This window comes from Papaver somniferum, chromosome 2, assembly GCF_003573695.1.
Source record: "Papaver somniferum cultivar HN1 chromosome 2, ASM357369v1, whole genome shotgun sequence".
Taxonomy (NCBI): Eukaryota; Viridiplantae; Streptophyta; class Magnoliopsida; order Ranunculales; family Papaveraceae; genus Papaver; species Papaver somniferum.
Window position 1 is genome coordinate 1,826,344 of NC_039359.1, and position 18,205 is coordinate 1,844,548.

The following is an 18,205-nucleotide window of genomic DNA, read 5'->3' on the forward strand; positions in this document are numbered from 1 at the left end:
ACGGGCAGAGTACCCACACCAACAATATTATCGCCAACAGGGGCAGATCCACCCCCGCCAGTACCACCAACGGTAATATTACCCTCAGACTCACCATCACCACCCGCGACAATTCCTTCTTCACCATCACCACCCGCGACAACTTCTTCTTCACCATTACCACCTTCGTCATCAGGGTGAGAAGTTTCGGTACGCTCTTCTCCATCAGACATTTCTTCATCCTCAGCATACCCTTCGTTTACAGGACTCGTAACCTCCTCATAAACCTCAGCCTCAACGGTAACCACAGTAGAAGATTGTTTGGGTCCAAGTTTCTTCTTCTTCGACACCTACAAACCAGTACACATCCCCACAAAGGCTCATTTTTTCCCTCACTTCAAAAATGAAAATTATTTCAAGCAAGGAAAAAGGGGCAAATAGAATAGAGAATATAAGAAGAAACTATACCTTGGCAGCAGCAGCACTCTTCGGTGGATGGGTAGCACCAGAACCCTCCTCCCCATCTCCATCAACGACATCAAGAGCGTAAGGAAAATTCATGCCCGCGAAATTCGGACGCCAAGGACAGAAATCTCCATAACGAGCAGGAGGAGTTTCACGAGGCTTGCTGTTTTCAGAAGGACGCCAACCGCGCGGACCAGGAATCCAACCATAAGCCCAAGGACCAACTACCTCAATAACAGTAGCATGTCATTCATAATCATGGTCACGCTTAATCCTTCACGAGCAGGAAAGAGTTTCCATTTAGCAGATCCCTCAGTACCAGGAATATACTTCAGCTTGGCATCACTCACCTCACTCAAAGACGAATTTCACCACGAGGAGCAGCAATATTACGAAGACTAACACTCCACGGCTTACGGTTTCTACTGTTGACATAATCCCCAAAGGAACTGTTAAAATTCTGAGGAGTGTACCACTCTCTCTCAGCGGGATTTGGAACATAGCAGGTCATCATAGTCTCTCCCTTGCTTCGCAGGTAACATTCCTTCAGTGAACGAAGATAATTCCCAGATAGTTGTGACACGGAACGATTATGAGTGTTTGTGGAAGATTCTTCGCGACTAGCCAACACGTCATAATAAAAGGAGTCACCCGACTTATATAGGGGCAACATGAGACCCGCCTCGAAGGCTCCAACCGTAGTCAATAGATGAAACTCGTCAAACTGATACTTAGAAAGGAGCTCGTTAGTGATATCATCGTCAGGGGCATATAAGCGAACCTCAAAAGCTTGAAGCTCATGTTATTCCTTGAACATCTCAAGATCAATATGCTTGAAAGTGACCTTCTTCTTACCAACTGAAATGTTGCGTATCACGGGGACAGTTTCTTCTTCGTCTGCGGAATCATAAGTAGGACTCAATTCCGAAGCTTTCCTTTTAGAAGGAAGATTTTTAGACGGATCATCTCTCGACATAGTACCCTTGGAGTACTTCCCTTTGAAAGAAACCGTGGGAGGAGGCGGCAAAGATTTCTGCGGAGGCACTAAAGGAGGAGCCATAGAACGAAGGGGCGAACATCCAATGCTTCATTACGAGGAGGAGGGGCCCGCGTACTCCTAGAGTCATCACGAGGGGGAGCCTGCGCACTCCTAGAATCTTCACGAGGACGAGAAGGGGCACGGTTAACAGCATACCTAGACCCAGAAGGACCCTTCGACACATCCCCTTTCTTAGTAGGCACAACCTTCGCACCAGAGGAAGATGAAACCCTATGACCCCGAGGATCCGATTGCGAAGACTTGTAAGGACCTTCCCCAAGTGGAGATCTGTCAGAATCTCGACGCGGAGGGGATCTTGGCGGACTAGACGGTGGGGTTTGGTAAGGAGCCCGAGGACGATCAGACATATCTACAAGGAAACACAAAAACAGTTTAGAGAAGAATACGAGGAGATCACTAAAGATCAAAAAACCCATAATTGATGGTTCATCCGGATAGACATTAAAAAACCCTAAGAACTAAAAATAACCAGAAATACTCCATCAAACTCCAGGGATAATACTTAGACTTTGTAACAAAGAACATGGGCAAGCATATATGCTTCGACATGTGTGTTCTTCATCACAAAGCCAAGAATACAGCAGCAGGAAACAAACGGGTAGATACATAGATAAATCAATGATGAGCAGCTAATGAAAAACCCCATACCTGTATAGAAGAGGACGACAAGCACCAACCACAATCGAAGAAAGGAGGATCGGAGATATCGAAAGCTAGTTGTCTGCGATACAGGGGCAACAACAGTCGAGAGCGAAAGAGACATAAAATTGAATGTTGTTATCTTCCTCACAAGAATGACGATAATAAATGACTAAAGAACAAGAATAGAAAACAAGAAGAGGATGAACACTGACAAGAAGATGATAAAAGTTTTTTTTTTCACATTCTCTTTCCTATTTATGAAGCTAGAGAAGACAATAACTGTCCCTCGTACCAAGGAGCAGTTATGGGGAAAGTTAATGCAAAGTGGGAAACGTGCCCATATTTATAGGGGAAGTTATTTCAGGAGAGGTAAAACGTGTAGGACGACCTTTCTTCTTCTAAATTGCAAAATGCGCCCAAGTCAGAAGAAGAGGGGCAAATTGTATGTACACCTTTCATCATCCACCACGTGTACAGAAAGAGACACGTGGAAGGCATGCAAAACAAGATATCAAAACATGATAACAAGCATCTCATCAGAAGATGCCACCGGTCAGCAGATCTGACTGTCAGGGACAGAAGATCACAGAGGTATGATGGCTTAGAGGAGCACCAGATAATACCCCTTGGGTGTTAATACACCCAATCCCGAGGAAGATCCCAGATCAACGTCTGAGAGGAAGTTTGACTGACACAGATGTGACCAGACAAAGAGACACTTGTATGACACGAGCAGACATCCATCTACCCGCATTAAATACCAAAGATATATACACGTGTCAATCAGCTCGTGGAAGAGGCGAGGATAACCCTTCATATTCAAGCTTAGGCCGCAGCGTATGCCGAAGACCTCTGCGTAATGGGCACAAAGCACAAGAAGATAAGATTACAACGACACCTCAGATAGATAAGACATCCATCTACCCGCATTAAATACCAAAGAGATATACACGTGTCAATCAGCTCGTGGAAGAGGCGAGGATAACCCTTCGTATTCAAGCTTAGGCCGCAGCATATGCCGAAGACCTCTGCGTAATGGGCACAAATCACAAGAAGATAAGATTACAACGACACCTCAGAAGTGGGACCCACGTTCCAACCCTATAAATACCCTTCTCCACTAAGAGAGAAGGGGTCGACCAATCCAGAGCAATTAGAGGAGAATATAGGAGAGAGAAATAGGAAGAGTAAGTAATCCCCCTATTTCCGCAGACCTATGTATACTCTAAAGTCATTCGACTATCTTTGTAATCATTCAATACATAGTGAAACACCAGCCCTGTGGATGTAGTCCTTAGTGCCGAACCACGTAAATCTTTGTCTTATTTACATTTCAGCACTTTACATTCAGCGTTGAACTTCATGTGTTTTACATTTATATTTGATTCTCTGTTTATTCCTTTATACGAACATTATTTATTATAATATTCGACTAGACAATGACAAACTCGAAGGCTTTGAGTCGATGAATCGATATAATCATCCCCTTTACACATACGACGTACAATTTTAGAATTGTGATATGTATGCGAATATTGTTTGTGAACACGTGGATGGCTTCGTGATTTATGTGTTCACATCACTGGTTAATGATCAACGATTGAATTAGGATTTAACTTTTGCGAGGGATTCTGAGTTTTATTAATCTCAAGTATGATAAAAAGAAATGCCGTAAAATATATGAAGTGAGCAAAACACGCATCACACTAGGTTTCATTTGAAGCACAACGCGTTGAATCAAATCTGTTCACACAGTTATATAGCATCTGTTTCAACTTCAGGTAAAAAGAAGACGATGAATAAAAAGCATAGAACTTGTTTACTTTTCTATATATAGGAGGAAGTAAAAAGTGGCACTCGGTAAAGTTAAGTCATGTGAGTGTGCCAGCCTAACTTATGGGATGATTTTTGTTTTCTCAACAATTACATTAACCAAATTAAGTTTTTACACACTTTTTATTGGGGTGAAGGGCGGAAGATACATCCTAGGTAAGCCAATCCATTTCCATCGCTGATAATGACACGAGTGTCTTGAGTTCAATCAAAATTTGTCATCTCCAAATTTTTTATCGATCAAATAAAACAGAGACCCGAATTCTTCATAGGCGCATCTGCCTTCTGCATTACCACAGCTGTCATTTTACTTAAAACGGACATTATTAGTATATGAAGATGCCTAACATGGCAAATAATGATGTTTCTCATTAGATGAAACCAATACCAAATGATTTACTCCCTATGGCCGATCATCTTTACGCATAAAAGAGGAAACTGAAAATGCCCTAGTTGTTGTTGTTGATATTGTTTTTCTGACCCACAACTTATGGTTGTGGAGACATCTAAGTCAATCTTTCAACTCACTCATGCTATTCTTTAGTGATATTGCTTGTCTATTCATAATGTTAGAATCATTAGACAGTGAATTTAAAGCTTTTGCATGTTCGCCAGGTGTCCACAGCCTAGTTAGTAAGTTCGCGAATGATTCGCGAATCATTCGCGAATTTTTCCGTATCACGAATTTTACCGTCTTATTCACGTACGTTTGCAACTCCGAACCCAAGTCGCGTATTATGTGGCATTCCCGGATTATTCGCGAATCGTTCACGAATTTTACGTATCCCGAATGGTACGTCCGCTTAATTCGCCATAAATTCTTTAGCTTTTACTTTTCAAAGACTCCACTTTTTGGGCTTTACTGCCTCCCGAACATACACGACCGAATATTAGACGTGTTGTAATTTTTATGAAACAAAAACGACTGAAGAGATTTGAAGGTGAAGGTGAGAGAGATCTCAAACTCACTAACCAAGCATCTAAACCACTATACGACGTCCTTTTGGATAACTAATGTTGTATATATTATTAATATCATCATATTGAGTTTATTTTTTCCTTAAATAACTCACACATATGCATAAAAATTGGTCTATGACCTTATAAATACAAATTATTTGTTATATATAGATACCGAATTTTCAGAGCCGAACTCACATTTATAAATCGAATTATACACGTACGTATGCCGTTCCGAATTAATGACGAATCACGTCCCGTTGACCGAATTTTGGACCGAATCTGGATTTTACAAAACCGTATAATACTCGTACGTTTGTCGTTCCGTACGTTTGCCGAATCCCGAATTGCTAACTAGGGTCCACAGATTCCAGGCACCCACGTTCACCCGTTTAGGTAGTACAATGGAAAGTGTAAGTGCCCATGATCGTGAACAAGAATTCATTCAGCTAATGAAAATTTTCATACAGGAGTTCCAAGTCAGATGTACTTTTCCTGCGTGGTGCGCATATCAAATTAGATCTCAAACTAACTCCAAATCATATTTTACATATAAATATACCGGTGCCTGACATTGCAGCTACGGTCCGGTCAGTGGCACCAGTGCACGAAAAACAATGACGGATACTGATTTTAATAGTAACTCCGAATAATCAACAGGGCCAATAAAGATTCCGTTTTAGTTAGAGGATCAAATCGAAACGTATATAAGTACTAGGTGTGGTTTAAAAGATAGCAAAAAGAAAAAAGCCATGGACCATCCAAAAGGCAAAAAGATAGTCCTTTTTGCATCATAGCACAATAGGCAGCCGTGGCCCGTGATCGTGCCCTACTACTACTACTCTGGCAAGATGTGCCCTTTTGCGGTAGTCTTCTCCTTCCGTTGAAAGCTATTTTTGGTAATCCTCATTTTTAAAATACGATTGTGGGAAGCGCAATATAAAAAGAACAGAAAAAACAAAAGATAATGAAATAATCGGAAAGCAATGTGAACGGCTGAGATTGCTCCATATAGCATCATCTTATTGGCTAGATGTCAAGTCTGACAAAACGCCTTAGTTTCAATCTCAGTGGTCCACGTTTAACAAAGTTGTTGGCTCCATGATAATCTCAATCTTTTTTTCATTTATTTTATTTTTTATCACTTTCTTTTTAAGTAAACTACCTTTTTTAGGGTATGAATCTATAGCCTGTATTCCGACACTTGTCAATCACCAGAGCAACACAGGCTTAAGCTTTACTGAAAAAAACACACAGACTAAAAAATAAATTTCACAGTATATCTCTTTCTCTATACGACCCCCAAAAAAACAGGTAAAAATATCTTCTTCTTCCATTGTGTTCTTCTTTCTCTGTTTTTTTTATGTGAATTTTTGAGATTTAATTTGATATTTCTGGTTAATTATATTGTAATTACTCTTTAGATTCGTCTTTGAATTTTTGCTTTCTGAGTTTTTGATGTACAAAGATTCGGGTGCGAGTTTTCTTCTTTTTAACTTCGATTTGATCTTTGATTCGGGTTCTTAATGAGATTTCAGTTGTGTATTTAGCTTTGATTTGGGGTAGGTTCATGATTTTGAGTGAATGTTGAAATTGGGTTTTCATTTTATGCTTCTGTAATTAATTATACTTGTTAATTTTGTTGTATTAGTTCTCAATTGTTGAATTTGTTTTTCAAGATTGAAGAAGAAAAGACTTGGGAACAAGAAGAAGACGAAAATCAGTGATTTGATTTTGATTTTGATTTGAGTTTGTGTCAACAAGTGGTTAATATATGAGACAGTTGAGTTCAGTTAAGTAAGTTATTTTACTGATTCAGTTGATTTGAGGGAGAAATGGGTTCAAATTTAAACTTTAAGAACATGGGTGAAGCGCCACCAGAAGGAAGCGGAGCAGGAAGGCCACCAGGGGGTTTTCCATTAGCAAGACAAACATCAGTATATTCATTAACATTTGATGAGTTTCAGAATACCATGGGTGGACTTGGAAAGGATTTTGGATCAATGAATATGGATGAATTTCTTAGGAACATTTGGACAGCTGAGGAGGCTCAAGTTATGGGTATGGTTCCATCTGCTTTTGGTGCTGGTGCTGGTGGTAGTGGGGTTGCTGTTGAAGGAGGATTACCCAATGGGAATCTTCAGAGACAGGGCTCCTTAACGTTACCGCGCACGTTGAGCACTAAAACTGTTGATGAAGTTTGGAAAGATTTGTATAAAGAAAATGGTGGTGTGCTTAAAGATGGGAATGTTAACGATGGTGTCGGTGTTGGTTCGAATATGCAGCAAAGGCAACAGACTTTAGGAGAAATGACTTTGGAAGAATTTTTGGTTAGAGCTGGGGTAGTAAGAGAAGAGCCTCAATCAGTTGGAAGACCTAGTAATACCAATAATAACAATGGATTTTATGGTGATTTACTTGGTACTACTAATAACAACAATAATGGTGGTTTGGCCCTTGGGTTTGGACAGCAACCAAATCGATCGAATGGAATTCCAGTTAATCGTATTAACGATAATAATAATTTGCTCGCCAATCAAAGTCCAAATTTGGATATGACTATGAATGGGAATAGGCCATCTCAACAACAGCAGCTTCAACAACCGCACCATCAGCTTCAGCAACCGCAACAGCATCAGCATATTCTCCCTAAGCAACCTGCCGTCTCTTATGCTTCTCCCCTTCATTTAACTAACAATGGTCACTTGGGTAGTCCGGGGATTAGAGGAGGGGTTGGGGGATTAGGGGACACCATGATGACCAATGGGTTTGTTCAAGGTGGAGGACTAAATATGGTTGGCCTAGGAGGAGCAGGGACGGCTGTTACAATAGCAAGTGTATCACCTGCAAACCGACCTTCTTCAGATGGGCTTGGCAAGAGTAATGGTGATAATTCTTCCTTGTCACCAGTGCCTTATGTTTTTAATGGAACTTTAAGGGGCAAGCGAAGTGGAGCTGTAGAAAAAGTTGTCGAGAGGAGGCAGAGGAGAATGATAAAGAACAGAGAGTCTGCTGCGCGGTCACGTGCTCGCAAGCAGGTAAATTTGGATTTGAAATTATTGACTATGATTTTTGTTTCATTAATCTATTGTTCAGTATTGCGTTTTACAAATTTTCGCCTGAAGAAACTGCCATGTTGTTCACGCATTGAAATTGAAGATATACAACGAGTACTAGTATGGAACTGTAACCGAGAGCAGCTAAACTGATGAAGCCAACTCTTCAAAGAATAAGCATTGCATATTCTGTGCAGTATATTGTTCCCCTGCCATTTGTGAACTATGCTAGGTGGGTCACTTAGGTATATATAAAACTGCACATCCACGAGTGATAACTTCAAATATGCTTAGGCCAGCAACATAAATCTCATCCATGCCCGTCTAGAGAAATAGATTCTGATACTAAAATTTTCAAAAATTCCCATAACTTGTTCATTGACCATTTTGGGTTTTCATTTCCAGGCTTATACCATGGAACTTGAAGCAGAAGTAGCGAAACTCAAAGAGGAGAACCAAGAGTTGCAAAAGAAGCAGGTACGTATATCCAATAAAGACGAGGTACATATACTAAAAGCAATATGTAGTTATCGGCATTTCTTAGAAATTTCAATCGAATTATGTGATTATCAAACCCGTTGTTAACTGTACTTCTGTTGGTGCAGGCTGAAATTGAGGAAATGCAGAAAAATCAGGTATTTAGTTGCTTCACTCAATAAATTTTATTGCCTCACTTACTTCCTTTTCATCCAGCATCATCATACAAAAAAAAAAAAAACTTTGCAAACCTGCGACACCCAACTGCCTTGGATAAGCAGTGGTTTGTCTTAATTGGTCCGTTAAACAAATTGGATCATATTGCTATCTTTGTTTCTGAGTCTCAAAAAGAGGTTAACATAATTTTTCCCTTTCCTACGTGATGTGTTCAGGAAGTAGAGATGATGAATCAACAACCCGGATCCAAGAGACGATGCTTAAGGAGGACACAGACTGGTCCTTGGTGAAGCTGAAGTATTGCTTCGAAAATAGATAGCCTGGTTAGATTGTGTTAAACCTCTTCTTTTTGAAGGGTTAGGTAGTTGTACATATAAATAGGGAGACGACTGGGTTTGCCGTGAGCTGAGTACTTATATTGTTGTATTTATTTTGTAGATTAAGTTTTCCCCATTTTGTAATCACTCTGCTTGCTCCTCTTTTGAGCATCAAGGGTAGCTTAGGTTACGAAAATGAATATTTAGTGCAGCGAGTATCGTTTGGCTATCTGTTAAAAACGTATTGTCCATTCTCAACCTGTTTAAGTATGTCAACACTTTCTTAAAGCTTACTAACAAGCATAAAGTGAAATGAATATCTGTACCAGTAAAATTGTGTTCACCAGGATCCGTTAACATGAAGCATGCAAAACAGTCACCAATTTTGACCGGTATAAATCCAAACAATAACAAATTTGAAGCTAACTTGTCGGTAATATATTTATATATTACACTCATACAAGATATCAACACAACCGAAGACTATATAACACCATCATCTGGAATGCCTTGGTGAATGGTGATGTTTGGTGTCGGCAAATGCATATTTTTAGTAGGATAAGCACTGCAAAAGTGAATGGGTAGGGTCAACCCCGTTTCATTTCAAGTATCTATTACACCACAAATGGAGCCTCTAAACGAACAACCATGAAGTACAGCTTAAATTACAATTTACCCTTTTCAATCCGCACCAATATCAGTTTTTCACTCACTTGTGGATCAACACCTGCTATCCCTTTACTAGTTGGAAAGAAAGGCTAATGCTTTTCAGAAGGCAGTTAAGATCCAAATAAGACTTTTTCATGTAGAAAACAGCTACCTCCTTACTACTTATAAGTTATATAACCCTATGAACCCAGATAGACAAACACAGAAGCAGCACTCGGTTAACTAAGGAATAGGCAATTAGACGACCCACAAGTAAAATTTGCAGTTGGAGTCCGCTTTTAAATTTTAGTAGGGATACCCAGGAGTACATTCAATGTCCTTCCAGGAGATCATCTTCCTCCGATCTCTTCCTCTAAAAGATCTGGAAAGGATAATGCCACTGGCGGGGTTACACAAACCAACATCAACCACTGAAGTACTCTTCCTTCCTTCAGAAGATGGGGGTGCCTCGTTGAAGTAGAAGTCAAACAGCATTGCAAGAAAACTCACCTGATGAGCTAAGATGTAGTTTTCGTAGTCCCAAGGCAGTATGTTCAAGATGTGCAGATTCACCTGTACAACAAGTGAATCCATAGTAAGAAAACACTATCAAAGTTCGGACACTTTCTTCTTAAAAAAATTGTATTAGGATCTCAAATTTCATATCCTTGATATACTTGCTTATGATAGTATTGAAGTCATTCTTTACCAGAGGATTTTCAGGCTACCAATCAAAAGAGGTTATATCTACTTTCTTGGACTTCTAATTTATGTTACACCCCTAAGATTTAGGTGATATAAACATTAAATACCTCAGCTTCCATGGCACGGAGTTCATTGTAACAATCAGTATCATCCCTCCTCGAACTTGAAGACTTTTCTCCAGGCATAATGGAGTGCAAGCTCAAAGTGAAAAGCGGAGGCCTAACAGGATACTCCATACTGATCTTGATCTAACATGACGAAAATCAAATAAAGATTCAGATGCAGATTAGCCACCAAATAAACAAACTAGCCCCTATAAATACCCACACTAGAACTTTGTTTACCTTGACTTCTAAATTTATAGTCTTCTCATATTTATCGAACTTCTTACTCAAGACAAGAAGGAACTCTTTGATCCCGTACTCTTCCCATGAGTTGTCAACCACTTCAGCAATACTTGCTAACCTATCCATCTCTGGTTCAATCTGTGTGGACTCATCCAGGTCACTCTCATTATCGATCATGATTTCCATATCATCCTCGTTTCTTCTAAAACTTTGAGACTTACCAATCTTTGAAGTGGGAGTGATACTTTTTGAAATCAAAGCAAGGCTTCTGGAGTGCTCAAGACTGGGACCTTCTGCTGGAGTAAGTTTAGCATCATCAGTCATCGGGGCTGGAACCTGGACCACAGAAGGAACTTCCCCATCTTCCCTTGCACACTCTATCTCATCCTTTGATTTATCAGTACTTCCATTTACATTAAGGTCTAATGGGTCTGCAGGATGCTCTGCAGCAACAACAGTCAAGGATGAAGCTTGATTAACTGAAGGTCCTAATGGTAACCAACTTTTAAGATTGCACGAACGTGTATGCAGTGCCCATGGAACATCAGCATTATTCAGAGAAGGCCACATGAGCTTCGTTAAGGAATCAAGCTGCTCCCTGTAAAGGCAACCAAAGATTCTAAATCTATTAACTTACACCATATATGCCACCATAAGAGCAAAAGGAGAACATAATGATAACCAACCAATAGCACAGCAACTTCAGAGTAAAGAAGATCAAAAGATAGAACACGTTAATCTCACAAAAAGAAAGGAATAAATTGAACCACTGACTGAGCTAAATATAACACTGGAAACTCAAAAACAGGTCTCTGTCCAAGCACTGTAACTTTAAGAACTTGCAGAAACTTCTACAAGCACATTGCATATTTGTCTCAAAATTTATTATTCTCCATTATCATTCTAATACAACTACAAAACGAAGCAAAGCAGTGACTCACGCAAGAGCCAGCTGAGCCCTTTCACGAGAGCGAATCCTTTGAACAACTGTCTGTACCCGATTCTGCTGGCGATAGAGGGAAAGGCCAGAAGTAACGGCAGCACTTTTAGCTGCCGAACTGCTTTGACCTTCAAGGGCTGTAAGCAGAGGCGAAACTTCGGGTAAGAAATCAATTCCTGCCAAATGCTGGGCCCACTTATATGGACGCGAGGTTCTCTTTTCATCAAATGCAACAGCATCACCAGCACATAACTTAGCAGACTGCATGGCAATCAGAAAATACTATCTTAGATACTAAACAGAGAAAACCGTTCTTTGATCTATTAGTTTTTGAGAAGGACTAAGAAAGAGCATGCTTAAAACACCCATACCTGGTGAGGGAGCTCAGTACCAGTGTCATCGGGGAATAAATTGCACAAAATATTATTCTTTGGTCCTTCACAGGATCCTTCAACCCCAACGCATACAACATTCAACTTATGCAAGTATTCAAACCGCAGACTGGCTAATTTTGCAGGCTTCACATTAGAATCCTCATCATCATATATGTGGAGAATAACTTTGAGGGGGTGAGACTGATAAATTCCAGCCTGGTCAAGGTTCTCCCTTCCTGGAACCTTCTTTGGCCGCTTTCTCCTTCTCTGCCCATCATCCTCTTCATCAGGTGCATCATCATCCAATCTGTTTGCGTCAGCACTTGCAGGTGTACCTGAGATTTGCAACCGTATTAACCAATGTTTAAATGTAATATTGAGAAATTCGTATACAGTTTTGTGGAAAGGTTAGACACTGCCAATGGTTTTGGACGTTTGAAAAGAACCTGGTGACGTGCAAATGAGTGGTTGAAATAATCTGCTTTTGCTAGTTTTACTTATTTACCAGTATCCTTATATGCTTGCTGCTGTGCAAAAATTTGAGCATCCTTCATACTTCCCAGAATTTCCAAATCGATTCTCTCTTCAAATGCCTCTTTCTGTGCTAAGAACTGCGAGTAAATCACATAAAGAGGTGGTGGAAGCAGTTCTGCAGAGTTATGCTGCTTTAATTTCTTTGAGTGTAGGACTCCAAGTTGCTGTTGAACAGGCAGAGAAGCTTTTTTAAGAGATTTCAAGTGTGAAGGAAGACTTGACAAGAACTTCTTTCTGGTTGCAATTGTCTCCAAAAGCCCCTTCTTATGTTGTTCCAGTTTCTCGCGATTTTTACACAGTTCTTTTCTCTGTTCCAAAGTAATACAATTTTGCGTATCAGTAAAATATGTTTTGCGCAATCCAATACAGAAAATGATACTACTCAATTCCATAAACAACCTGGCCACGAACACCTTCAAAATACAACCATGGATACAACAATAGCTCGACCCAATGCGTGCATTCAGCTAATTGTGCAATGAAGTAAAACGAAGATGAAAAAGCTTCAAATGTCACATTGTATACCTGATAGAGCTCAAAATTGAGCCTCGTTAACATAAGATCATGGCTACTTTCCTTGGACATTGATCTTTTCTTAATATCTTCAGGTGCATTACTGAAAAATTCTTCCTCAGGTACAAGTTCAATAGCTGGATATTTGGACTTGAAATCTTTACAAGCCTTTATAGCTTTCAAATAATGATTTTTCTCATACATCAAGTTATGAAGCTGTAATGACGTGAAATCAACCGGCGCCTTGGCACGTTCTGTTTCGGCTTTTACACGATCTTCATCTAACAAGATAGTTCGATTTGCCTAATAATGACCAAACAATAAAACCCTAGTTCAGAATTAAGAGCAGTGACATTCTAAAAACCCTAAAAAGCATAATAATAAGATAAAATACATGGAGGAGATGAAGAGAACCTGGCGGAGATTGACGAGGTGAAGAGACATCTGAGTAATAAGTTCTCGAAGTTCAGATTTAGGTCTACCTTCTTTCTTTATAAACAACATCTTCGCTACTATTTCCTCCATTGATATTCTGTTCTCTTCCAACATTTCGTACGCCGTTTTATTTACCTTACTCACCTCTGTTTCTGGTATCATTGAATTTGAATCTTCCACCTCCATTTCTCCCATCTCTCTCTAGTCTCCCCCACGAACGCTCCTTCACAGTGCAGAGAAGAAGAAAAGAGAAGTAAAGTGTAGGGAGTGGGAGGGAAATTGTTGTATTGATGGGGCTTGTAAACGGGACTCTTTTGGGTTTTGCAATATAAGCCCATTAACCCAGGGTCAAGCAAACAATTTTACACCGGCAGATTTACACATTATTTCTCTCTCGCGCGCGGCTTTCTCCCATTGTCACCCTGAACAATTAAAACCAGCGTCTCAAACTCTTTGATTTTAGGGTTTCTTTTACATAGTGGTAGGATCTGCATCTGAGTTGAAGAGGCTCAAGTACTTTCCATTACCTCAAATGGACTTTCCTCAATCCTTCGAGGATGAAAAGAAAAGTAGGGCGAAGCTTAGGGAACTGTTAATAGATCAAGAATTACGGTAACTTCATTTGTTAAAGTCTGTGGGCGGGACTATTGTCCTTTCACATCATTACAATTTTTTTTGACTGTTGAATGAATAATGTTAATTATGTGTTATTGGTACTTTATTTTTTCTTTTCTAGTCTGGAGAGAATCCATGGGCGTAATCCAGAAAGGTGTTATTTTCTATCATTTTTTTGTGGTAAGCGTCAATTTGTACTCTACGCATACTAAACCTCTTCTTTGGTGCAGACGACACCCGCGCGACTATGATTATCTATTGATTCATTCACCATCGCAAAGTCTGTATCTCATGGTTGATCCATGGCAAGAAATGCTACGCATTAAAAACCTTGGCTCCAATGAGTTTGTTGAGAACCAACATGAGCCTACTCATATTACAAGCGAAAGTTCAAGTGATATGATATTGACTGTGAGGAAGCTAATGGAGGTATGTTAATGTAGTTCTTCAGCTCCGCTAATCTATAGTTAGTGGCAATTATCTCCTGTGAGTAACTACCTATTAGATTATCAATTGAAAAGTCTCCTCTTTCTCGTTTACTCGTAATCCTAGTTCTTGATCTGCCATTAGTTTGTAAGGAATGCATGGAATATAGAGAGCATCTGGATTTTCGTACTCATCATAGTTGGATGTTTTCTTGTCATTCATTATTTATGTTCCTACTGAAAAGTGAAATCATTATTTTGTGACATGTGCAGCGGATGTTTTCAAAGATGTAGGATCTGGCTTGGAAAATGGGGCTGGTAAGGTAGCAGGTCATTCACAGGAAAGGAGGCTTGTATCAGCTGAGGCCGTCGAAGATGGAGTAGTATCTGAGTTGGATAAAGCTAAGGAAGATGGGACTGTTAAGGCAGCAGGTCATACACAAGAAGCTCCAGAAGCGGAGATTGAAACTGGGTTAACTAGATCCAAGGTAAATGAGGTTTGTAAGGTTGTTGAGGTGCTGAAAAATGACAGTTCGGGTTCTGACATTGATTGGAAGACGGAAGCGGTAACTGCTTCTCCAAGTGGGAAAACAGGTGGTAGTAGTAGTAAGACGACATCTTTAAGGAAGAGAGAGGATGATTCGGGTGATTATGAATCAGATTTTAAGAGAGGAAGAAGCGAGACTTGAAGCAAGGTATTCTTTCAATTCTGATTAAACATATTAAGATCCGATTTCGGATTATTCATTTTGTTATATATAATATATTTCATTTATTCGACATTTCCCTTGTACTTGATATTGTCAGAGTAAATTGTATGTAGAAGTTCAAGATTGATCCTGCCTTACTGAAGGTAGTTGTCTGTCAACCTTCCCTCATTTGGCAGACTAGCCAAGAATATGTCAGAATTTTCTTAGGGAATCACTGACAACCGCGGAATAACGGATTTTGAGATATTATGATGAATAATAAGTAAACCAAGCACAAGCAACTATGAAAATACGAGAAAGATAAATCAACTCATAAGACACAAGATTTATAGTGGTTCGACCAATACATACAACATGTATATATTGTCTATGTCCACTTTGAGTCGCACCAACTCAAATCCACTATGAAGAAAAACGATTACAACGTCGTGTGAATCCCAGCAAACCCTTGGTTACACCGCAACAATTACCAGAGATGATAACCTTGTCTCTTGTTCCTCACCAATATGCTTTCACAACGAAACCCTAGATTTAGCCCTACAAGCTATACAAGAAATCTCTCACCGACCTCTTAATCGTTTTCTACATAATATAATTCCACAAGGACTAATTACCTATTTATATAGGTTATAAACTTGGCCACCAAGAATTCTAGCCGTTTTAGGAAACCCCTTTCCCAAAATAGTCACGGCTGACTTAGGAAATAATTAGTCTTCAATTAACTAACAATCTCCCATTTTGAAGACTCATTGATTGTCTTCATTTCTTAAACTTTGGATTGACGGTGCTAAAACATCTTCCTTGTTAGTGCGGCTCCCCTCCCAGATCCTCATTCCGAAAGACCAACTAAAGCCTTGCAGAGCTTTAGCTTGTCTGATGTAACTCCCTTGGTAAACATATCCGCCGGATTCTTCGAACCAAGAATCTTCTCGAGCTTCAACTCTCCTTCTTCTAAGAGATCCCGAATGAAATGGTAACGGATATTTATATGCTTCGTCCTAGCATGACAGGCTGAGTTCTTGGCTAAATGTATAGCGCTTTGACTGTCGCTAAAAAGAACACTATCTCATTGTTCCTTTACCAACTCATCCAACAAACCTCGTAACCAAATCATCTCCTTGCTCGCTTATGTTACTTCTATGTACTCCGCTTCCGTAGTAGACAATGTCACCAACTTCTGTAAACATGAGTTCCAACTCACTGCAGTTGACCACATAGTATAAACATAACTTTTCGTATTTCGCCTTTTATCTACATCACCTGCGAAGTCTGCATCCACATAACCCCTCAAAATAGAACCACCTTTTCCATAACACAATGGTACGTTTGTGTTACCTCTCAAATACCTGAGAATCCACTTCACAGCTTCCCAATGTTGTTTTCCTGGGTTGCTTGCATATCTACTCACTACTCCCACTGCATGCAATATCCGGTCTCGTGCACACCATAGCATACATTAGACTCCCAATTGCCGAAGAATATGGTACATTAGACATGTACTCTCTTTTTTTCATTTGTCTTCGCACACTGCATACTTGAAAGACGAATTTGACTTCCAAGTGGATAACTAACTGGTTTAGCATTCTCCATATTGAACCTTTTCAACACTCGTTCAATATATTCAGTCTAACTAAGCATAAGTACACCCTTAGCTCCGTCTCTTATGATCCTCATACCAAGAATCTTCTTTGCTTCACCAAGATCTTTCATAGCAAATTCACTTTCTAATTATTTCTTCAAATTCTCAACTTCTTGTAGAGATGTTCCGGCAATCAACATATCATCTACATACAGTAATAATATGATGTAGTCAGAACCGCACATTTTGAAGTAACAACAATGATCTGGATTACACCGTGAGTAACCATCTCTATGCATGAAGTTATCAAACTTCTTATGCCACTGTCTCGGGGATTGTTTTAAACCATACAAACTCTTCTTTAGCTTGCACACCATCTCTTCCTTGCCTTTTACTTTGAATCCTTCTGGCTGCTTCATGTAAATTTCTTCATCTAGGTCACCATGAAGAAAAGCTGTCTTTACATCCAACTGTTCAAGGTAGAGATCTTCAGAATCCACTAGAATTAACACTACTCGAATAGTAGTCATCTTCACAACTGGAGAAAATATCTCGTTGTAATCAACACCAGGTTTTTGCTGGAAACCTTTCACAACCAACCTCGCCTTGTAGCGAATATCTCAATTTGCTTCAGACTTTATCCGATAAACCCACTTGTTATCAACGCCTTCTTACCTCTTGGTAATTTTACTAACACCCAAGTGCCATTCTCCTCAAGTGAATTCATCTCATCTTCCATAGAAATTTGCCACTTTCCTGAATCATCAGCCGCTAGTGCTTCTTTAATATCTTCAGGTTCATCTCCATCCGTAAGTAATAGATAATTCAGAGCATACCTTGGGTTTGGTTTTGGAGTTCTTGATGATCTTTGTAATTCTTGTGGAATTATAGGAGTAACTCCCACTGCAGCAAAAGTCTCTTCACCTTGTACTTCTCTGTCATCACCAACACCTTGCCCTTCTTGTACCACACCTTTTCCAGAAACATCATCAATATCGATATACATCTCCTTATCGACGTTGCTTAATCCGACATCTTCAACTTGTGTTTTATTCCTGTCCTTGTACATCTCATTCTCATTAAAAGTGACGTATCTACTTCTAATAACTTTGTGACCCTCGTAGTCCCAAAGTTTATACCCAAAAGCGTCATTTCCGTAACCAAGAAATATACACTTCTTTGCTTGAGCACCTATCTTAGACCTCTCATCGGGAAAAGATGAACATAACCAACACAACCAAAAACTTTCAAATATGAAAGATTTACCTTTTTTCCGGTCCAAACCTCCTCTGGTATATTCATATTCAATGGACCACTAGGTGTCCTGTTGATTAGATAAGCAGCCGTCTCTGTTTCATGTGCCCAGAAGGTATCGGGCAAACCAGATTGCAACCTCATGCACCTGGCATGTGCA

General features: G+C 39.7%; 2 protein-coding genes across 5 annotated transcripts; one reads left to right on the top strand and one right to left on the bottom strand.

The window, feature by feature from the left end:
- The first annotated feature begins 6,125 nt into the window (after positions 1-6,125).
- Positions 6,126-9,237, top strand: LOC113346656 (bZIP transcription factor TRAB1-like). 3 transcript variants are annotated; one of them, XM_026590137.1, is made up of 5 exons: positions 6,126-6,253; positions 6,619-7,977; positions 8,401-8,496; positions 8,601-8,630; positions 8,865-9,237. In XM_026590137.1, exons 2-5 carry the CDS (start codon positions 6,775-6,777, stop codon positions 8,937-8,939), a joined length of 1,404 nt encoding a protein of 467 aa, XP_026445922.1. In that variant the 5' UTR covers positions 6,126-6,253; positions 6,619-6,774; the 3' UTR covers positions 8,940-9,237. The 3 variants fall into 3 exon arrangements, with proteins under 3 accessions (XP_026445922.1, XP_026445923.1, XP_026445924.1); XM_026590138.1 differs by lacking the exon at positions 6,126-6,253 and adding an exon at positions 6,292-6,501; XM_026590139.1 differs by lacking the exon at positions 6,126-6,253 and having other exon boundaries at positions 6,294-7,977; positions 8,401-8,472.
- Positions 9,238-9,535: 298 nt separating this feature from the next.
- LOC113346655 (THO complex subunit 5A-like) lies at positions 9,536-13,752 on the bottom strand. Of its 2 annotated transcripts, XM_026590136.1 has the most exons (9): positions 13,442-13,752; positions 13,040-13,330; positions 12,486-12,822; positions 11,978-12,315; positions 11,608-11,867; positions 10,664-11,264; positions 10,427-10,567; positions 10,125-10,187; positions 9,539-9,996 (listed from the first exon to the last, which is right to left on the bottom strand). In XM_026590136.1, exons 1-9 carry the CDS (start codon positions 13,655-13,657, stop codon positions 9,988-9,990), a joined length of 2,256 nt encoding a protein of 751 aa, XP_026445921.1. In that variant the 5' UTR covers positions 13,658-13,752; the 3' UTR covers positions 9,539-9,987. The 2 variants fall into 2 exon arrangements, with proteins under 2 accessions (XP_026445920.1, XP_026445921.1); XM_026590135.1 differs by having other exon boundaries at positions 9,536-10,187; positions 13,442-13,751.
- Between the last annotated feature and the right edge of the window lie 4,453 nt (positions 13,753-18,205).